The sequence below is a fragment of the Caloenas nicobarica genome, chromosome 2, assembly GCF_036013445.1.
Source record: "Caloenas nicobarica isolate bCalNic1 chromosome 2, bCalNic1.hap1, whole genome shotgun sequence".
NCBI lineage: Eukaryota > Metazoa > Chordata > Aves > Columbiformes > Columbidae > Caloenas > Caloenas nicobarica.
This window is the reverse complement of record NC_088246.1, coordinates 156,862,599-156,886,546: the sequence shown is the minus strand read 5'-3', so window position 1 is coordinate 156,886,546 and position 23,948 is coordinate 156,862,599. Positions and strand designations below refer to the sequence as shown.

The 23,948-nt window shown below is 39.9% G+C and overlaps 1 protein-coding gene across 1 annotated transcript in view; it reads right to left on the bottom strand.

Moving 5' to 3' along the window:
• Positions 1 to 1,335: 1,335 nt before the first annotated feature.
• TG (thyroglobulin) overlaps positions 1,336 to 23,948 on the bottom strand; it is a 159,400-nt gene continuing 136,787 nt past the window's right edge. The window contains exons 45-48 of the mRNA XM_065629003.1: positions 19,923 to 20,030; positions 7,029 to 7,169; positions 6,284 to 6,474; positions 1,336 to 1,451 (exon numbers count right to left, since the gene is read on the bottom strand). Of these exons, the coding sequence (XP_065485075.1) occupies positions 1,336 to 1,451; positions 6,284 to 6,474; positions 7,029 to 7,169; positions 19,923 to 20,030 (556 nt within the window). The remainder of the gene's footprint in view (positions 1,452 to 6,283; positions 6,475 to 7,028; positions 7,170 to 19,922; positions 20,031 to 23,948) is intronic.

The following is a 23,948-nucleotide window of genomic DNA, read 5'->3' as shown; positions in this document are numbered from 1 at the left end:
ACCCAGTCTTGGCCAAGGAATCACAACTGCTGCAAAGAAGGCATCCTCGAGCTATAGGATTAAGAACGGGGCTTTTAGAAAAGTTCTTAAATCTATTATTTTTTTCATGACAAGTTAGCTAGCAGAGGTAAAGATAATGATGGAAAACACAGTTTGATTTCTTAATCTTGACTTTTTTATATTTAATCAGTTAACAACCTTCTTGGTTCTTCTGTTCTTTTTCTTGTTTATTGAACAGGATGTAGATATAAGAACTACGAGTATTACACAATTTTTCTTTGAGCTAGATAAATCTTTGGAAACCTAGATACATGGCAGACAGCAGTAACTTCTCATGCACTGGCTAAGGTCCCAAGCAGCAAACAAAACCTTACAAGTTGTTTTATTAAATCATTTCAACACTGAACAAGAAATTTGGGTCCTACTGAAATCAATGGAAATGTTGTGGTTAGTTGCAGGGCAGCACTGATTTTACTCTTTGTTCTCGAGTATCATGAACATGTGTGTGACATGCTGTCAATTGAGGATTATCTGTTGCCAAATGATCCCAGCAATGAATTAAGACCTAACCCAAACTACCTTCAGAGCCATTAGAGATACTCTGATGCACTTTTCTTTATGCTTCCAAAACTACTCTGTATCTCATCTTCTCTTCACAAAAGATAAATGTTCCAAGGGCAGCATATTCTAAGCTTTAATTAAAATACGCTTAGTATTATTGTTGCATTATACCCAAATGGTCTGACATATTTTCACAGGTGATCATGGGCTCAATATAACAATGTGCCTGATGTGAACACACTCGATGCACACCCTTGATTCCCTTCTTACATCTTCCTAGATCCAACTCTTCTCCATTTTGAAGCTTTGTAATTTTCTCCAGAATGCCAAACCAGGCTCCCACGCCTATCAGCAGCTTGTGACAGGATGAGTAACAAAAAAGAACAAGTCAGACATGACATGTGGCAAATTTAAGCCTCATAAGCTGAGGGACTTCTCTGAGTTTCAATGTACATGTTTTTCTGGGTGCTGGTACTAAAATGTGTGGGCATTTGGGTGCTTACAAGAAATAAAGTTCAAGTACTTTGGGTTTTTTTCTAGTTTTTATTGATACTTTTTTTTTTTCAAATTACAGATTTTTTGACCTAAAATATTAGCTGTAGGGTTCATTTTGTGCCATATTCAACAATCTTCTTGAAAAACTACTTTTTTGAAAGGTCTGCTTTATATATTCAGAAAGTTAACTAAAGGAAGCAACTTGGTTGTCTGGTCTGACACAGTTGTATGGATGATGTACAGTTGTTTGACAAGCCCATCCAATGTCACTGTGACTTTCTATCTGCTGTAAGCCACCTTGTCTCCCAGTGGTTGGCTCTCCTGGGAGGTAAGTCCTTCACTGGGAGCTTCACTAGGGCTGTTTTCAGCAGACGGCTCTCCATTACTTGCACTTCCTGAAAAGACAATATAAATAAGAGTAAAATATCTTTGATGCAACAAACTAGCTAGGTGGACACTTTGTCAACGACACTTGAATAAGAGCCTTTTTGTGCAGTCATAAATGTTCAGGAAGCTATTTTTCTCAGTTTGCAGACCATTTGGAAAATGCTTTAGGGTAATGACAGATCACCTAATGGTAATTAATTATCTTGCTTCCAGCATGCTTTAAATAACTGCAACTGGAATGCATAACAGTTTGCACACCACCTCTGCAAGACTCATTCACTTTTTTGTATTATCTCCTGTACTTACCTACCAGGCAGTAAGTGTAGGGAACATTTTTTTTTTGTTTGCCAGAAATACATAAAGCCCCTAAGTACTCACTTCTGATAGATCTCTTCTTCCTTATTCTTTGCCTTCTATGATTTTAGTCTTCCACCTTATTTCATTAGTGCAGTTGCCTCAACAAGACCAAACTGTGCCAAGAAAGTGTACTGATGGTGTTTATTTAATGTATCCTAGCCAGAGTGCTCTCATTGCCACACAGATGTCCCTCATGCTAAAGGAATCTGTTTTCTAGCAGAGATTTCCAAAAAGAAGGTGTGAATGGAATGGGTAAAAGATGAATGCTAACCACAACATTCCTGATTCAGTCTTGATTCAAGTCTGAGCTATGAACACTGTTGCTTTATTTGGGCTCTTGTGTGGCTACACATGGTGTCTCAGAGCTAATGGAGAAGGTTTCAGCTTTGCTAGCACTGAATTTTCTACAGGTGGGGTCCAGTCTGGCCAACTTGGACAAGAAACGTATGCCTAACTGTCTAAATTTAGGCACATGAGTTAGGCAGACAAGATTTCACTTTGGAGAAACTAAAGGTATCTCCATCTCCCCAGTTGCAATACTGCTTACAGAGACACTTGTTTTAGGAGGACTAGTTCTGTTTAGATACGTTTTGAGTAAGAGATGGAGACTGGATCCAAGTCTACCTGTTTGGGATGCCATCAGAGGCCCTTATAAAAGGACTCACTGTCATGCAGTGCAGTTCACCACACTATGAGAGGGGAATTTCAGCATTGAGACATACTGTCTGAATATTCATAAACATTCTGGAGCTCCTGCTTTTGACTGAATTTCAAGTCGTTAACTCATTCCCTGGAAAAAGCCATCTTCATGGTTTTTTCCACAATGGCCACTCTTCTTGTTTCTCGTTTTGATGTTTCCCATGGAAACCATCATGATTCAGAATATAAAACATGTTTTTGAAATGCAGCCATGGGAACTCCATTTGCTAAATCCAAACCTTTACAAACACCATCACTTCCATAATTCCCCAGGTAAACTTTCCCCTAAAATGATAACTTTACAAACTGGTTTCAAACATAACTTCAACACATTTATAGATCACCTGCAATGAAACAGATTCAAACTTTCTTCCATAATTTGTAAAGGCACTGCTGGTAAATGCCACAAAGAATCATTGCATTTATGAAATTACTTTCCTTAGATTATCTTCAATTATGACAACATACATTCCAATTATATGCCAGGAACAAATGATACATTCCAGCATTAAATATTGCAGTCCGATCACAAAATGAAACATCTACTTCTCCTTGGACAATATGTTTACCAAATGGAAAGAAAATTATAAGTAACAGTTAAGCTGGATATATCCACAACAGCTTCTAGATCCAGCAGTGAATAACTTAAAAATATATGTAAATTCAGATGTACAAGAGATTCTAAATATGAGGCTTTATTCAGAAATGGCAATTTATGAGTTTGGGAGTAACTCAGTTTTCTATTGGATTGAGATCTAGGGTGTAAGATACTGAGCTTTGAGCCTTTAATTATCCCTAATTTGACATTTCTAAGTCAAGGCATTTCACATGGCAATACACAAAGGATCAAGAAAAATTTTTGAAAAGCCAGTTGCAGTTACATTTTATGATCACTGGTTTGTCCAGTTCATCTGCATGAAACTGAAATATATTGAATTTTTTTGCTTACAGATCACAGATGATGTATGAAGCTGGAAAGATATTGATTTGAAGGAAAAGGCGAGATGGAGAAAACAGTGTTTATCACAGTTGGTTGAGACTGCATCACCTCTGCACTTGGATGTGAAAACTGCATTGTTTCATTAGCAATGCCTCTTGCTGCCACACTTGTAAACTCCATTTACTCGGCATGAGGCCACAAATTGCAACCCACAAGTGAGACTCAGCAGTCAGAATGAACAGTGTATCATACAGTTCAAAACCACTACCATGAAGATTTATAATTACTCAAAGGCAGGAAACTGCTCTTTTTCCACTAAGTATGTGTTAGATTGGATCTTACAGTAGCTGACTGACAAATAGCTCCCCTTCAGGATGAAGCATCGGTTACACCATCAAAAAATGGTTTGCAACATTGCTCTTTCAAATCTAGCATTCAATATTGTGCCAGGATCCCATACAACAGCCTGGCAGCACTCCAGGAACTGGAGCAGTCAGGTAACAACAGAGGTGCAGTGCTTCAAGCCTGAAGGGAGGTACAGAAGCTACCTCTGGTGCAAGAAGGCACAACAACCAAGCACAACGTGATGCTTAATGACTTAAAAAAAAAAATTCCATTCTCTTGACCGAACACAGTCTCACTCATCTATTCCCACTGAATGTGATTTTTGGGAGTAACGCAAGTGATGAACTTGTACTGATGGACTGACACAACCTCGTCTCTAAAAGAAATTGAGGGTGGTTAGCCATCAGAATCTGAAATTCAAAGAGTCCTTCTAGCTGAACTGATGAACATTACAAATCTTTTTTTCACAAGGAGGTGAGCTCAGATTGTTTTCAAGAGATCCACAGCAGGAGTGTCTGTAAATTACCATCCCATGCTGAGGTCTGGAGCAAAACTGGGTTTGATGTAATGCCTATTTAAGTGAAGTCATATGAGAAGTTTCAGTATTCCAGGGTGGGACAAGACTAAAGATGATCATCGAAGCAAGGTGACAAGCCAACATTGCTATGAGATAGAATTTGGTAGAAGTGAACTGTGTAGCTGCATTACCATGGTGCTGAGGACAAGCAAGTTACTGGCTTGAAGAGCAGGAAGGGTGTACTCGCTTCTGCTTGCAGAATAACATGTTGACATGTACTTTTTAAACCTTATCCTTGACAATCTATACTCCATAAATCTCACACTTCTTTTTGTTTTCAAAAAATTGACTCATCTTTTTTAATTCTCTCAGTGTGTTTTTCTCTCCCTCTCTCAATTTTGATGTTTAACATTCAAGTATTTGGTTTTGGCCACTGATGCAGGCAGGATATTGAGCTAAACAGACCATTGGACTGACCCATATATTAGTGGTTTTGTGTTCTTATGCCAGTTTCAATGGTTTTAAACCTTCATCTCAAAAAACAATCTGCCCTTGCAGACGTTTTCCTGCTTTTTGGGGGATTTTCTGTAAATGCTGGGATTAGCCTCTGTCCGTGGTGCTCAGTCAACTGTTGTTTTGCCAGAGTTGTGACTTCAACTTAGTCTAGCATTATATTAATACAGACATAATGCTGCAAGATGAAGTCCCAAAAGACCTAGACGCTACACCCAGGACTGTTTAAACATCAGAATCAAGCTTTGAAAATTAGGACAATCTGAACTAGCAGAAAGCCATCAGAGAGATCAAAATATCCCCTGTGAACCTGAAAGATACTGGGGGATACCAGGAAACTGATGAAAAAGCCTACAGCAAAATCTTGAGCCCACTTTTGAAGAAAGAGCATGAGTAATGATTCAGGCTGCCTATTGAACATGAGCTTTATGTTTGTATCAGAAACACCAAGTTGATGATTCTGAGACATTATAATTTTGTGTCACTCAAACATCATCCTCAGTCCATTTGAGGTGGTCTGTCAGGCACAGATAGCCTGGATAGCTTGGTGTCTTGGACAGTACATTTTGTTCCCAGACGTGCAACTTCCCCCAGAGCAGAAAGGGCCTTGACTGTGTTCACTGTGAGGATGGGTCCTTAGGAGATAAAAAACACTTGTAAGCTTGCAGGCCTCCAAGAATAATTGGAAACATCTCTGCCTGCCAAAAAGGGATGGTTTTGTTTTCTTTTCTTGAGGCTATCCAAATTTATTTACAAGATACACACACATGAAGAGAAGCTTATTTAACAGAATAAATTGAGTGTTCAGGACAGAACAGCAGATCGAAATCTCAACAGAGTTTGTCTTACTGTCCTAAGCAGTAAAGAAAAAATGGAAGCAATCTCACAGCCGTATGGATATTTATGGAGACAAAGGAGAAATACAAGGGGCATATCCGGCACAGCCATTAAGAATAAAACACTTATCTAGAGAGAACTCAAAGCATGCAGGATCCATACTTAGATAAATCTAAAGCCTCAGTTACAACTTTATAGTAGATAGAAGTTATTGTGCTGTTCCTAAGTCATATGAATCTCAACATTCTCATGTTAGGTGCTTCCAGTAGACAAAAAAGGACCATATAGCTGTTCTTCCACTTTAGTCAAAGTCTACATTATGACTGCAAACACAGAGCAAACTATTAGAGGATTTAGCTTCATCATATCTTCTATAATCGCCGCAGGAAGATTTTTCTAGCTCTGACTCCAGGACAATGAAACTTTATTACACACTATCTGCTATTAAACAAATTTGTGTCATGTTGCACCCTCTGAGTCTCAGGAGAGTCCTAACAATATACCCTGGACAATGCAAGATATTTAATCTATGAAAAGTATTTTTCCACACTGACATAACAGGACTACAGTCAGAGGAAAACATTACACGGATAATTTAGGTTGTATTTAATGACAGGAAACACTCTGCTCACCTGTAGATGCTTTCAGCCTTCTGATGTAATCAGACCAAAAGGAACAGTCTGCTTTTTTCAGTCCTTTAAGAGTCGGCAAGGAAACAGTGAACTCCTTGTAGTTATCACCATCATCATTTGGCAGATACATAGGCCAGGGGGGCATCACCCCTGACATTCTTCTTGAGAAACTGTGAGGATAGTTTGGATTTCTAAGGGAATGGGAGAAATGATCATTAGAAAACAATGACGTGAACAGTAAAATGCAGAAGGAGATCAGCTAGGTCAAAGAAATGTGTATCTGGCCCCTCTGACCAGGAGGGTTCAAATTCAGTCCAGACTGGTGAATCATTTACCGTGTCTCACCTGACAGTAACTTGTTAGTCTGGTTCACTTCCTAGGGAACAGGTACACAGAACCTCTACAAACACAGGATGATGAACACCCTCAAAAGCCCTCAGCTCCAAAGCAACCCAACGTACTCTAAAAGCTTGTACAGTCTCAGTTCCCACAGTAGCTTTCCAGAGATACTCCTCATGGTTAGACTCAATGGTCTTGAGGCTCTTTTCCAATGAAAATGATGCTATGATTCTGTTCTGCTTGACAGTTTGGCCAAGACTTTCCGAAAGTGTTGACCAAAGCCCCCACTGTAGAATTACAGATGGCTAGAGGAACTGGAGGCTACTTGAGTGAGGGCAGGATCTAAACTACACTCCCTCTACTCCCCTTCCTCTCCTCAATCAATTCTTAAATGTCACATACGTACCCAGAGTTTACAAAATTGGACATATACTGCATAATTTTCAAGGAAAGGCTCTTTTCCTCCAGAGTAAATTGTTCTTCATACTTCAGATAGAATGGCAGTCCAAATGCATACTGAATATCCAGCAAGAGCTCCTGACCTGAACTAAAAAAATATTCGTATAAAGATAATTAAACCCATCATTTATTTATTTGGAGGAGAAAAGGATCTAATTTAATTTAGAGAATAAGGCAAACTTTTAAATAATTAATGACCATTAATTAGAGTGTGGTGAGGTGCAGGGCTTCTTCAAATCATAACATAAAAGAAGAGCAATCAATAACAAAGAGAATTTGCAATTAAGTTAATGTAGGGTCTTTAACATTTGCTACAAGAGGGAATTGTGGAAGAGAGCAGGGCACATTTTCTAAATTAACTGGACATATAAGAGAAAGTGATAGAGGGAAAAAGCCACTTGGCTATTCCTGAACTGCTTCTTTAGTTTCGTACAGATTTTCACTAAAATTAAATTCAGAAAGTGGAAGCAAGTGGTGACATGGAATCTGGCAGCCTTGGTGGAAGGTTAATTATGGTTTATTTTACAGACTTGGAATAAAATCCTGGCCCTTCTTAACAGCAATTGGAGCTTTTCCATTGACTTCACTGGGGCCAGGATTCTGCCCCAAATCTTTGGATAAGGAAAGATGTAATAGAAGATGCTTATGAAGATTCCTCTTAGACATAATTTTAATCTAATTTCTCTGCTGGCTGGGTGGTTTTGCTTCATACACTCAGTTCTCCCCAAGTTTGATGTGGCAGCCAATTCAAAACAACTTGAGCTAATCACCTAGACTGGATTTAAGACAGAATAATTGTTGTTTAGTTCCATGTAATAATTAACATACGATAATAAGGAATATTTCAACAATTCAGAGACAAAACTGGCTGGTCAAGAAAACAGCACCTGTAGGATCTAGTAACAAAGGTTACACAACTCAGTATCTTCAAGTCCTGCTGAAGGCCAACTTCTACTAATAAAATTATAACTGAACTGTGCTCAACACATAACTTTGAACCACAGCTCAGAAGGAGACATTTCTGGTATAGTCCGATTGCATTTTTCCGTATCCCACATTTACACAAAAGTCTTATTGACTTGGCTAAATGCTGCATGAAGGCAGACAGCATCAGGAGACCTGGGAGAAGGAATAGATGCCTGTGAGGCAGGAATAAACAAAGCCCAGGTCCACTCAGCAAAATTTCATCTGCAGAGGCTGCAGAGGTTGTTGTCCAAAGGTGACACAACTGAAACTATTTTACGTTTGGACAAAAAAATGCAGCAGCATCGGTAAGACACTGACACTGCCTCTGATGGAACAGGGCTTGTACTTTAAACCATTACGGGCAGGTGGACTGAAAGCAAGACAACTCCTTCACATTTTATGAGTGGTGGCACCAAAGCCTCTGTTTTGAAAAACAAACACACAACCCTCTAAATGAAATACATCTTTGGTTGTATTTTCCTTAGTCTTATCATAATACCTCAGTAATACTTCGCATCTGGAAAGTGAATTATTCACAGATTATTCACCAAAAAAAAAGTAGAACTGAAACAAGATTAAAGCATATTTTTCCTCCCCAAATGTTTATAGAAGGATTAAGCAAGATCATAGTTTAATAATTCTGCTTTAAAAATAATTTGCTTGGCCCAGTATATTGCAGCGATGTTTAGTGTCAGTATTGCAGCAAAGGTACTATAAACTTAAAGGAGCTATTTTGTTTTCAGTGAAGAGTCACTTTTGAATAGAATAGAGGACGTGAAATTAGTTGAGATGCAATGAAGGCACAAATGTACCCATATAGGGAAGGCATAGCAGAGGTGAACTTAGCTCTAAATTCAAAATGAGTGAGCTGGGTCCGAGGGTTTCCCTCCAAATGAGACTGTGTTCTCAGCCCTCATGTTTCTAGAGGTAAAAACTGTTGAGGTCACAGCCCAGACTAAAATTCAGAAAATTCTTAAGTAGAGAACTTATTAGGATTGATTTTATCTGTACAACCGTAATGGGTTTGATACAGAGACATAAAGTGGTACAAAACTCTACGATTTCATGGGCTGCTTTCAATATTTCTGGTTGATGGTACCATGCCCTGGCCAGTGAGTATCAACAGTAAAGACAAGAAAGAAAACATAAGGTTAAGAGGGGAAAGAGGCACATACATACATGCACAGAGCAACAGTAAAGACAACTGTGAAACATCTAGATGATAGCTAGAGGGAAAATATCAGGGGAACATTTCTGTCTCCTCCCTCTAACTCCGATCATCACCCATTACTGCCAGAGGGGAGTGCAAAATGGCCAGAAGTACCCAAAGGATGCTTTTGGAGTCTTGTAGGAGCTCTGAGCATACCCAAGGTTGCACCAGCTAGTGAAACTGTTTTCACTGGAAGTGGAGTGAGAAAAAGAGAGGAGTAATAGACAAGCATGTGTGGCTTTGCTGTTGTGCATTGCTGGCTCTGCAGAGAGGTTTTTATTTCCTGAGCTGCTCCAGACTGCACTCCCCAAACCCCAGTGTGCCTTGTGGGTGGCACAACAGCATCAACTCTAAATCGGGAAACACAGAGCCCAGCGACTGGTGGAATTCCGAGGACAGTTTGATAAAAGGGAGGACCACAGAGACAATGGCAAAAGGGATTTTTAAAGTGTTTTTGAGGAAGACAAACTCATAGCAACTAACTTCCCCTATAGAGGTCCCTTTTTGAGGAACAGATCTGTTACTTTAATAACAGTGATGAATTTAGTTACATGTAAGGATAAAATCTTGGCTTTGGTGACTTCACAGGACTTATACTTCATGCCAAAGTATTGTTTCAGACTTTCTGTGTATACCTTTTCTTTTTCAGATGTCAACATTTTTAGAAACAGATTCACAGCCCTTCTTATGTGACAGTATGCTAAAAGGAGCTAAAGGGAAGCTGGGAGCCAGACCCTACCATTTTGTTCACATTAAAGTGAGCTCACTTTGGAGAATTATTACTTCACTTTAGGAGGAGGCACTACTGGAGTTCAGTCACCCAGTTTACAGAAAAACAGGGAGTAAAATCAGAAACTTCATGACATTCACAGCCAATGATTTAACAGCAGACTCTGAAATATCACTTGCTGGGAATTTTCATTACACAGTGCCAACCCATTTGATTGAGAAGGTATTGGTTCTGAGAAAAAAATTCCTTAAGCCTGAGATTGAGTTTCCATTTAAATGTTTCCAAGTAAGGAAGAGAGAAAGGGATTTCTTAGCCATCAGATACTCCACTGCTCTCTCTCTAGAACTGTGGCTACTATTGCAAACAAAGAACAGCTTCAACAGGGAAGAGTAAAATATGAGAAGGTCAGAATTTAGAACAAAAATACCCAGATTACAGTTGATTTGGTTAAAATTCTTGGTCCAAATCAAACAGAGCATAGATGTAAATCCAGATTTCCAACAGTTGAAGTGAATGTCTTAATCACAAGATTTTGGAACAATAAAATAATAATAACAATAAAAAAATGAAAAATAAATCCTCTTTTTTTTTTTTTGCGAAATAGAATTGTCATTAATGGCTACTCATAATCATGGCAGTCAGAACAGAAGAATATGATCTGGCCAACCACCACGCTATTCTACATTATAACTGACCGCACAACTTAGAGCTGGGGCTGCAGAGACCTCAAACTGTGATCCACTGCCAGTTAGGACATATATCTCATTTTGAACTTTGTCCTTGTTCTAGTTTTGGCTAATCATTTCATACTGGAAACTCATTTTGATGATTAATGACTGACTATGGCCTAACACTTCTCTTGTTTTTCTTCTTTAATTTGAGAATAGTCCTTACTCTCCCAGTGTAACAATTTCAAACAAACTCAAAGCTTTTGAGTCACAGCTTCTATTTTTAGTTGGCCTAGTGTAGTTTTTGGTTATTTTTTAAAACTCCACAGACAGATAGAAGCCAATGTAAATTAATTCAAAATTCAAATGACATCCTATACCATACCAAAATACCAAACTTCCCACTGTTAGCCAACCATTTAAATTTCAAAATAACAAGATAAATATAACTCTAGCTAGAGTTCAGCCAGATTTACCAGTAAGCTGCTCAGGATAAAGCAAGTTGTAGAAGAATTGATTTGTCATTAGTGAACATTCCAAAGAGATATTTATGTATCAGCCTTTTTAGACATATTGATTAATACTGATGGGTTTTTCAGTCCTCATAGAGCACAGATAACTATTAACAGAATACTTTTCATATATATATGTTTTAGAACAAGAAACTCATGTGTGGCCATACATTTCCACTTATTTTTGTGCTTTAATGGTTTTTACTAATAATTAGAGAAGCACACAAATGGAAATTTAAACCTACTGAAGAACCTGACACTACATCTTAAATAGTATATAGGAGGAATTTAATTGATATTTTCACCCCCGAATTTATTCTATCTTCATTCATACAAACAATTGTAGCCAATTTTCTTCATATTCCTTTTTATGCAATTTTATATACTCAGCCTATTGCCCATTTTCTGACACAAGTATCCTCTTTTCCACAAGGCATACTGTTTCAGCATTCTGGTGTGGTGTTTTGGGTTTTTTTTTTTGTGAACGGCAGCCATCTCCCTTATCTCTCCCGAGGTGTTGTGTTTGTTATGGTGTCAAGCACCTCGTTAATCGCTGTGAATCGCCTAATTGGAATGGGATGATCTCATCTGTCCGACAGCCAACTACCTGAAGAAACCACGAACCAACAGCTACCCCTGATGGGTAAGACAATTCACTTCTGGTCAGCACCGTGAACTTTCCCCTAGTTTGTAGACCCCAGACCCATTTCCAGAAGAATCATCCTAATTAGCATGAAGAATGAGCAGAGGGAGATGAGTTGCCCACATGTAAATGAACTGGGTTAAAAAATGACCCTGCGTGTGGCATCAGGTTGTGCCACGTATATGCTGCGCAGTGTGACCGAAGTCTTCAACGCGTCCAACCTCCCTTTACTGGACATAGCTGGATTGATAACCCGTGGAGTGGTGATATCTTACTCTCTTTCTCTCATATCTTAGTTTATATCTTATTCTCTTTCTCTATCTCCTATCTTAGTTTTCCTTCCCTCTCTCTTACTCTTTTTTATTTTTCTCTCGAACATATAGAAGTAACATCATTTTAAGTTCTGCTCTTAAAGTCTTGTTAAGTTTTGTATTACAGTTCCACCATTTGTAGAAGGACTTTTGCTGTTATACTTTTGCCAAGTCACTAATCACTGTAATTAGTATTTCCACCACGTACTTTTAGCAAACTCATAATTGAATTGGACCCCTGGAGTGATTGTCATTCACTTCACATAACCGTGCAGAGTTAACCCAGAGTTAACTCACACCTGCTCTCATCTGTTGAGTCAGGGCATGTGTCGTGTTCAAAGTTAACTCATCCCTCATCCCATCTGTTGGGACAGGACACCTAGCAGCCATATTTGTCAACCCCCAGTCTGAAAAACCCTGACCCCCAAATGAATTTCAGTCTTCTCCAGCTTTGACTAGAGATGTTGGACAAAACTCCCATTACCCAGTGTGATATGAAGCCAGGCTACTGAGCTCATTAAGCTAGGCTTAGCAAAAACCTAACCAGATAACTTCAGAGGCTTAGGTTCCCAGCTCTACCACATTGGGAACAGCAGCATCATTAATCATAAATGGTCTACTGGGCAACTCCTTCCTTCTTCAACGCCTGCACAAACCGTTCAGTTCAGCTAGTGCATTGCAACCCAGGCTTTTCAGGGGATGAAACAGACAGATCTGCTCATTTTGTTGCAGCTACAGTGATTGCCTGAGAAATGCAGAAGAAATAGCGTACTCAAACTCATGTTAGTCTTAGCAGATACTGGCGATTTGCAACAGATTTGTGAGAAAACAATACCATTAATCCTTTAACTATGAACTTTTATGAGCATAACTGCTCATTCTAGTAATCAGTGAAAGGATCCATTTTAGTTATGGGATCATGGTTCTAAGTTCCTAGCCTTCAAGACCCTGTTCAGTATGCCATGGGCAAGGATAGGCCTATCACCAGGAAAATAAAACAAAACGCCTATCCACTGTCATTTGACTTTGGTAAGAAGAGGTCATTGACATGTTGATTGGAATGAACAGCATAGGTGAAACCCAGACTCAGAGAGTTGGTGATAAATCTCCTACCGATTTGAGTCGAGATATGATTTCGTGACAAGCATTTGAGTCGAGATAGGATTTCATAACAACCACGTCCTTGGAGAAGAGGATATGATTTATATATAAAACACCACTGCCTGCATGATCTTGTGGCCCTGCTCTGTGTTTATTTTCAATAAATGAATTTTAAAATCGATTTTTGCAAGAAGTATTGGAAATACTAAATGTGGTTGTTTCTACACGTCTACATTCTTTTCTTATTGATACCAGCAGATTTGCAGAGTCAGATCAAGTACCCTAAGCTGTTAACAGGCACCATCTCATCAATGTCATGGGAGAGGAGCAGCCTACCAACACTGCACTTTGCCTAGACTGAAGTGTTCATTTCAAGGATAAGCAAAAATAATTAAATATATATATATATATATATATATATAACACCACACATCGTAGAAAAGGAGATGGTATGTGATTGCAAGGAGAAAATAAAATAATGAAAGGATAGGTGGATCTATACGAATTTAATGAGCCAATGTAAGGCCTTGTGTGACCTCTGCAGTTCTAGGGATGCGTTTGGGTCATTGTGTCTCCTCACATTACAAAGTCCTGCCAAAAAAGTGGGGGGAAAACATGTGAAAAACAGATGAACATTTTTCTTTCTTTCTTCTTTTCAGGAAAATCAGGACATATGGAAAAAGCTTAACTCCTAACGGGATTAAACTGCCAAGTTTATCCACCTTTGTACCAAAACAGCCCTATAGATACATGTGACTTGCAAAAGTATCCTGGAGTTTGCTGTGTCTTTTCCACTTGGATTACTCCCAATACATGCAATGTTCTACTTTTCATTATAGCTGTGCCAACTTAAGAAAATAAAACCGAAGTAGCAGATAATAAATTCAAGAACCTGAAAGCTCACATTAATTGGAAAAAAAATTAAAATCGTAGATCTTAATGCAGGAAGAAAGCACTTTTATCATCTTGTCAGAAGTCCTAAATAACACAGATTACAGAATTTTGTCAGGTAATTACTACATTAAAAACCTAGTAATAGGTATACTGACACTTGATTGCATCTTTGGAGAACAGAAATAAATGCCTTTTTTCAGTATATCTACTCCTGAGCTGAATTAATGGATGAATTTCCTTAAATAGCTAATACTTCCATCCAAAGACCCCAGAGCATCAAGGAAGGTCTCTCTAGATACATGGGCTTTGTGCCTGTCTTCTAGATTACATTTTGTAGAACTGCCTGTCCCAGTGCTGCACATTCGCTTCCAAAAATTGTTTTGTACTTTTCTGAGTCTTTTAGCTGAATTTTGGTTAACTTAAAGCTGATTTCTGCTTTTTTTCTGAGCTTGGCATTTTGCCTTTGCATATTTATGGATAATTTCAAGATCTGAAAAACCATCTGAGTGATAAAGGCCCCAAAACCACTCCATGGGAAGAAAAAACAAATTGTCTGGTTCTCAAGCCTTTCGCAACACAGAAACTGTCTAAAGACTTGAGAATGGAATGATGTGGTTGAAGCAGTGGGAGAGTGTTTTCATACCTGCAGCTGGCATAACGCAACAGATAAGGCCAGAGGGATGAGAAACAATTCCAATAAGAAGGACAAAGCAACTTTTAGGAGATGAAAGGAAGTACAGCTTTATAGATAAAAATTACCAGCTGCTGTTGACGCAAGTGTATGTAGCTGCCTAATAGAACTGTGGTGCCTACCCAGCTATGGAGCCAATGTCCATCTTGTCATTTTTGTTACCACCTTGCTGGTGTCTTACCTGCCCTTTGTGTATAAATGAGTTTATTTGAAGCCCAGAAACATATCATTCTGTGTGTGTCGACAGCACCCTGTTCACATTGTGGCCCCCCAATCTATGGGGTGTTTGTACTCATGGACTAACAGCTACAGCCAGGAGAAGAGCATCAAGTGGACAACAAGTGGTGGACAGATTAAAGGACAGGGATACGATTATTACAAAATCAAGAGTAGAAAATCTCCTTTAATAAAAAGGATATTAAGAACAGACAGTATTAGCATAGTACATAAAATAAATAGAAGGAAAATACTTTGCATAGTTGAATGAGTATATACACAAACTTCTTTTTTTTTTAAATCACTCAAGAGTTTTCTTGCCTTCAGTTACAGGAATCATAAAAAGTGTCACCAAAATCCAGCCAACTATGTGAGCACTGGCACCGAGCAGCCTTTTAACAACTCACCCCAACGTGCACAAGCATGCGTAGTCAGGAGGTAAAGACAACCCCAACTAAAATGACTCAAAACAGACAGTAGCTCATTAATCTTGGATGAACCTGTCCAGTGCACAACAGTTAACAAAAGCTTTTCTGACAATTATTATGTTAATGACCATAAGATAGAGCCTCATTAAGTCTCACTTTAGAGCCCTTCAATGACAATAAGGATGCTTTGCCATCCTGCTACAGCTGATATCTGTCCTCCTTGGTGAGCAGAGCACTGATTTTTATCCACTGTCTTTAAGACAGCACCACAGTGTGACTTGGAAACTATGCTGGTGTGGCAAGCAGTGTAACTTCATATAATACTCTATAACATTCTATATGCAAAAATCACCCAGAAACCTCTTGAAGGGTTAATAAGGCAAATCTTTGTATAGTTAATAACATTATCCTTGTCAAAACATAACTTCAATCACATATTTCTTTACTGTAACTAAAGCTATACTCCAGCCCTCCCCACTAATCCTAGGCAATGCTGAGCAATCACATTCCTCCTGCATTGTTTAGAATAAATGTTTACTCCAAGGCCTAAGTGTTCTCAAAAAGAGAGTGAGAAAATGGCATCTAGGTTATGTATATATTTTTACCACAGATCATTAAGCAGGAGTTGGCTATGCATCCTGCTTCTTATTCAAATAGGGACTGAAGACTAAAGCAGACATGGTGTTATGCCAAGCTGGGGAGAATACTACCACGTGGAAGGAGATATTAGTTTGCTCTCTGCAAGATCCATTCATCTATATGAAAATTGTCAGTTCAGGGTTTTATGTGATTTTCCACATATGTCATAGACATCAGTTTAGCGTGGCCTTTTTAATCCTACCTCTGTATCTATCCATGCTTGAATGTGTGTGTACATTTTAGAAGCATTCAGTTGCAAGAGAAACTTTTGCTAATTGACTTGTACTGGTGAAAATTCCTTCCCGTTTGATGACTTTTTGCCTGCTTTGCCTCATTGCAGTTGGGTCTGTCTTTACTGGCTGGTATCTCCTTCACTCTTGTTTATCTTGCTGTGAGTCATTAAGGGACTGCTCCACGGGAAACAAGAGCAAATATCAGTACTTTTAAATCTCTGTATTTTAACTCTGTTGTGCTACATGATTTGAGAGACACGCATAAGGCAGGACAGAGGTGACAGAGTAGAAACAGGTGAATATGTTGCTATACTGTGCCTTATCTTAGTGAATGGCCATTTCTCTGGCCAGAATGTTTTGTCTAAGAGCAAATTGTCTTCCACTGTTGTAGTTATCTGAACACAATATTATTTTAATGTGTTCTTTCCAAGACCCATCTGAGGTAGCTATTCGTAGTTATTATTAGATAATATATAATTATATTATTATCATCACCATCATCTTTACGATATAGATAACAAACACAAAGATGGAAAGGTCCAAATTCTGTGTAAATTGAGATCTTAGAAAGAAATTAGACACCAAAGAACAAAATAATCATTATTTTATCTCTTACGTTACCCTACAGACATAATACTATAGAAGTTCCCATTTTTACAAGCAAAGGTCTGTATCTCAGCAAACACAGATGTGATTCAATATGAAAAGGGCTGAGAAATAATTTTTTCTGACAAATGTCTATGAGGGATCAGGAATATCTAATGAGGTGTTCCGCCAGCTACAATGCACTGAGGGGGATCTGATCCAGTATGTGTACTCACAGAATATCCTGTATATGCCTACAGTGTGCAAAACATACTGCTGTATATTACATTCATTAACAAAAAGAAATGGCTGTAACAGGCTTCTTCTATTTGGGATTTCAGCAGCTAGAGTGTTTGCAGGGTCTCAGGCTCAATTCTCATTTCTGCTGAGCAAGTTCAGACCCACACATTCTACCTTCCAGCCTAAGCTGTAGGTTACTTGGCAGAGTATCTGCCTCTGCTCCTCCTCCTAAGAAGAGTCACAGTTTTCAAAGAAGAACTTGAGAACCCGAGGACTCATTCCTCCAGTGGTTAGGGAAGTCCCTTGGGAGTTAGTGACATGGTTGCCAGATCTTTCCCAACATCAGTTCATATATTCTACTTGAAGGATGTTTCATGTAGTCCATTGGTTTTAATCTCACAGGGCAAATCGCCAATAATATTCCCAAACACCGTGTTTTGTTGGTTTCAGATTAATGAAGGTTTCTCACAGTTTTTAGCAGTTAAGGCCACTCTCCCATGTGAAGCTCCTACCCTTGACAGCATCGCTTCATTGTATGCAGTGAGGCTGCCGGACAGCCCGCAATGCACATATAGTATATGGAAAGGGAAATGCTGTAGGAGGGGGAGGGAGAGAGGTCATACAGTAAAACTGGGGTGAAGAAAAAGGAAGGATTCATTTGAGAATGAATGACAACAATGTTTAAACAAAAAACTCACAGTATATTCAGCAAAGGACCTAGTGTGAGGTCCCTTGGGAAAATCAGGGCATCACTTCATAGTCACATCGCAGTGTCAAACGAGAACCTTTGGTACACAGACAAGCTGAATTCTGTGTTTTCTGTTTAAGTGCTTGCTTTTGCAACCTAAACAACTTTTGTTTTAATGGTACTTAAGCGCAAATAAAGACAAAAGGAGTAAGAATGTAAACACAGTATACTAATTCAGCACCATTTTTTCTTGCATGTGGCTTAGACAAAGGTATTTGAGCCTCTGCCTCACATTCTTACAAGTTTCAGACAGCATACTAGCTTTGTTCTTTTAAAGAGGGTTACGAAAAAGTGAAATAATAATTTTTGCACTAAAATGTAAACTAATTGGCTTAGAAGACCACTGACAACTTATTATTAGAATGTGTAGCTAAGTGCTATGTAAACTACTACTGCACTGAAGAGTTTGAAGAGATTTAAACATCCGCATAAGAAAAACCTTAAATGGGACCAGACAGAAGATGAAATTCTCATCAGTTCAAAATCACTGCCTCAAAGCTAGTGACTCTAAATTGTATAAGCACTGGTTCATCTACTTTCAAATAAGATCTTATCGTAGATGAGTGGGTCACTATCATTCTCCAAAGTAAGAGGAAACTTGCTAGCTAATATGAGAACACATCTTTTCTTTCTGAATGGCTAGGTTTTTGGCATACTGGAGCTTGGCCCTATTTGGACCCTTGTAAAAGTCACTTATCTGAGCCTATCGGTAGCCAAACGGAGCCCAGCGAACATTCCTGCTGGAGCTGCCAGCAAAATAACAGCTCCCCGAGGATTAACTTCTCAATTGAAAATAAAGCGATCCTCTGTTACCGCGGCATAATGGCCTCCTTCGGTAACCTAGGTCTTGGCTGGTTTCTTTCAAATGCTTTTTCACTACGCTATCAGGAAAAACAAAAAAGTGTAGTTCGCAGGGAACTTCACAGTATCAAATGGTGCCAGTAGGAACCTGCTGTCCCTCCCCTGAGCCCTTTCGGACAAAGCCTGAGAAAAACAAAAGGGTCTCAAAAATCTTTCTTAGAGAGAAGTATGGTGTAGCACAGGGAATAGGGGACAACCACTGCGCACGCATAGGAAATAGTTATTCATAGAAGAGAAGCATCCCTGTGTGCTTTGCTGACATGCCGTGTGTATCCAGGGCACAGGAGGGGCTACTGTCGCTGCAGTTTCTGATCGATCAGTTTTTGAGAGCCAGGGGCCAGGAGCTACCACGGTGTGTCACACAGCAGCCCGAAGTGCTGACCACTGCCTGCAAACCTCTGTCTCTCATCCCGACTTCTGGAAGGGGCTGGCTCAAAAACAAAAGCAGGGAAGGTCACCTTAATAGCCTCTGCCTACCAGCTTGTTCTGTGCCCAAGGGAACAAGGCATTTGCATCTCCCACAGGCATCTAGACCTTTCTGTCAAAAATATGATGCAGCTTCTCCTGCTGAAAACTTGTCAAGCAAGCTTCTAGCATGAAGGATGACATAGAGCCTGAGTCTGCAGATGCTCGTGTTCAGAAATACTTTTCCTCCCATGAGACAGTCTGCTGGCTGATCATAAGTCACCATGATGGGGCCGAAAGGAGTAAATCCCAGATCCGGTCCACGCTGATGGCCAGTCAGTGTAACTGCATTGACTTCAAAAGGGGGCAGTGTTAAGTTGATATTAAGTCCTTAGAAAATGTTACCCCGTCTACCTTGAGAGCTGTGGGCTCCTGATGACCTAGACCGCATTCTGGTTCTTTCTGGGAGGTTTATCAGATGTAGAGTAGAAATCTAAAGGGCTATCTGGAACTGTCAAAGACAGGTAACATAGAATAACTTAATTTAGACATCTTACTTGAAGTGCCTCAGTTCAGAAACAACATTCCAATTTAGCCAACAGATAGAAATAATCTACTAGAGCCCAATCCCTCCATTGCTAATCTGAACTGTTCATACTTACATTTATCCATTTACTCCACAGCGTACCCAAACAGACAGCTTTTTTTTTTTTTTTTGCAAACTCTAAATTCAAGAAACATAATACATACATCTCCTTACCTGCTCTGTGAGGAGCTCTCAGGTACATGGTACATGAAGACATTTCCTCTGGAGGCAGCAGCCCAGGAACTGGCCATGTTTATGATGGGACATGTGATAAACTGATCACTGATAAAAACAGAGAAGCAGGGAAGAGACACAGTCACATAGTAGGAAAAAAGTGTAAGAAAAACCCCCACAACCAACAGACCTGTCTCTATATTGACAGCCTTCTTCAAATCTTGCAAAACAGCTCATATCTCTGGCTTCAAGTGCACTGATGGAAATCACGTTCACCCTCTGTGAGCCCAGTACAGCTTAGAATTCGCTAAAGTAGCTGTATTATGGAGTGTTGGACAAGGATAATGATACTAAATAAACATGATCTGACACATAAGGAGTATTCTGGCCAAAAAAACAATCATATTTTAGTCTAGTTTAGGGCGGCCCATGCTTGTAATAGTGTAAAGCTCTTTATTTTAGCGCCACTAGGTTGTGATGGCATCTAGCTTACGTATTTCCAGGGTTAAGGATCAATAATATCATTATTATTTGGATCTGTGTGATTTTTTTGGATGGAGTTTTCAGAGCTGGAAGAGGTAAGAAATGAGTTTTGGAGACATCATAGAAGGCTTCTGGTAGGGCTCATCAGTATGGAATAGCTAATGCAGCTGCATGTCTGGGAGAGAAAGGTTAAACAAGAATAGTGCAATGAGACAGTTGAATGATTAAATGATTAAATTTATCACCAGGTATCGCAATACAAAGGTACGAGTGAAGCAAATACATCCAAACATTGCTAGCTTCCATTGCCCCAAGAAGTAGGGCTGGAAGGTCGGGTAAGCAGTAGCTGAAGGAATACAAGAGGTTCAAGAGGGGCAGGCAGAAAACGGGACACCTTACGGCAAGCTATCTCATTATGATTCCTCAAGGCGATATAATATACATAGATATATCACTATTTCTCATTCTACATGTGCCCGAAGACTCAGCACACTCTTTGGATGTTTTTATATCCATAACGACATGAGCACACACAAATATATCTGCTGTAGAAGTGGGAGGTTTCAATTCTCAGTCTAGTGAATCTGAAACAGTAGTTGCTCCTTCAAACTTGGTAGGTAAAAAAAGAATGACTGCTGGCAAGAAAGAACAGTGTCAGAGAAGCATAAAAACATGTTGCTATATTTAACTGGTATGATTACGAGCAGCACTGTTTGGGTAGCTATCTCGGTTCAGCTGAGTTTATTTTAAGCCCTTCTGTGAGACCACAAGCTATGGGCTGACTGACCACAATGCTCTTTGACAGTTATGGTTGACAACACCCATATGAAACGAAAATTGCTGTTCTTCACATGCCTACCAGCATGGCGTTTCACAGGAGCAGACGGCCTTTGAAAACTAGGGAGTCTGTGGAGAGCACCAGCTCTCAAGAAATGCTTCATGATACATTTCCCCACTTAGAACTGATTCTCAGATGGTGCTATTGGGGGAAAGAAAAATCAGCTATTCTGGGGAAGTAAAAAAAAATTTAAAATTAGTAACCACAAAAATGAAATTGCTGTTTCTTACAGGCATGGAATACCAGAGTTTTAAACAAAACAAAACAAAAAATTAATTTTTTATGCATGGGAAAAATATCAGAGAATTTTAGCAAAATAATTTTAAAAGTGGAAATATTTTAAAACCACAAAGCATGCACAATATATGCAGCTTTTAACAGCCACTTAGGTTGCTTTCTCACACTTCATAACATGTTCGAACTTTAGCAATTATTTATAACTTCCTGACATAGAACCTTTCTTGGACTACACAACTATGCCGGTAGTAAGGTTTTTGTAAAAAAAAAAAAAAAAAAAATCAAGCAAGCAAATTTAAAAAAAAAAATATAGAACTGAAACCTTCTTTTCTCCACCACGTATGTGATACTGATGTATCTGTAAATCTGTAACCACTGTCTCCCTTCCCTTTCTGTTGTAACCGGTGTAATTTCCAAAGTATTTAGAGATAGGATTGTCATCAGACATCCTGGTTTCACTACTCATCCTTCTGCTTAGTCATGGTGACTCTTTAAGCCATTCACTTTGTTCCTTCACCATGTCATTTGCTGTGTATCATAAATAGGCCAGTAATCCCTGTGCCCAGGAGGCTGCTGTGGGGCGCCCGCAGGCTGAGAGCCAGAGGGGATCTTTGTGCATCACGTTCCTGCTGCAAGCAAGCCCGTGTGAGATGTCGTAGCTTTGCAAAAGTCAGACTCTGCACCATGCTGAGCCCTGGGCTGAACGTGGATGACCAAATCATAAAATCACAGAACTGTAGAATAGTTTGGGTTGGAAGGGACCTTCGAAGCTCATCTAGTCCAGCCCCCTGCAATGAGCAGGGACATCTTCAACCAGATCGGGTTGCTCAGAGCCCCGTCCAGCCTGGCCTGGGATGTCTCCAGGGATGGGGCATCCACCACCTCTCTGGGCAACCTGGGCCAGTGTTTTACCACCTTCATTGTAAAAAATTTCTTCCTCATGTCCAGCCTGAATCTCCTCTCCTTTAGTTTAAAACCATCACCCCTTGTCCTATCACAACAGGCCCTGCTAAAGAAGTCCATCCTTATCTTTCTTACAGGCCACTTTTAAGTACTAGAAGGCTGAAATGTGACAGCCCTGTGTTATAACAGCTACTTATGGAGATATCTCTGGATGGGAAGAAGAGTTAAAATTTAAGTTCTTCAGTATTTTGTTACAGCTTAAAACCTTACTGATCTGAGTAATGAATTATAGCCCCACGCGTAACGGCAGTGATAGAAAGAGATTGAAAACAAGTTCTGGTTTTAACATCCATGAACCACAGCGCTTCCACCTGTGCTGCATGCAGTGGCCCCAGATGCCACACTGATGGTGGCCTGTCCCTGGGACAGGCCATGAGGCAGAGCAAATGCAGCACAGTGTGAGACTTGAAAAATGGCACAAAGCTCAACCCACAGCATTCTGGCGTGTTTACTCCATGACCTCAATGCACCGGCACACCTGGACCACCCAGAAACCTTCCCCAAACAGATTTGGTCACTGCTGTCTTGAATCAGATGTTTGAAAGCGAATCTTGGCTCCTGCTCATCTCCTGCTTCCTGAGGCTCCCCTGGAGCAACACCCTGCAGTTTTGATGGACCTACTGAAAGGAAAATCTTGTCTCTACAGCCTCATGGAGGGGCTTACGGTGGGACAGAAAGCTGTAACACTGAGAGCACAGATACCAGGAGCTTGTAGCTATGATGTCCCAGTTCAGAACAGAGACACACTAGGATTCACATTACCAGCTTACAAAGCACATCACTTTAGAAATGTAAAGATTTTTCATAATGAATCTGCTTGTGAAGCAGAGAAAAGAATATGGAAGGAGTTTTTTATTTGTTTTCTGAAAATCTGTTCCACTTAAACATTCGGCCCCCGAGTTTGCAGAGGCAGGGAAAAGGAGGTACGGAGATTTCCCCTTAGTTTGCCTCCTTTCAGAATAATGGGCCTACTCCACCACAGCTCAAGATCTCTAACTGGATAAAGCAAACTGGCTGCCCATGGGGGAGAGAGCAAGATCCACAGTCTTCTCTGCAGACCAAACCACCATGTGACCACAGCTGAAGATACCCACCAGTCTTGACGGCCTGCCCTACACGCCACAACTGCTGTGGAGTCCTAGTTCAACAGGACAATGAATCCTCCAAGCTGAGTGTGATCCAGAACTGCTGGACCCTGATGCAACATCCATTTAAGGGTCAAAGCTATGTATATGTCCTGGGTGGGGTGAACATGGCCCACTGCTCGCCCTCCACTTCCCAATGGTCCCTTCCCAAAATCTTTCAATGTGAAGTATGGGAGTGTACTGGAGGGAAGTTGCTCATGCATCTGTGGACATTTCATCACAACCTTTTCTTTCAAAAGAAGCTGGAAGGCACTGTGAGTCTACAGTGTGTCCTGGTAGATCCAACAAGGCAAGAGTCGGATATCATGTGTTCTCCTTTCACCTCCACAAGAAGACTTCCTACGGAAGCATCCTGCTGCC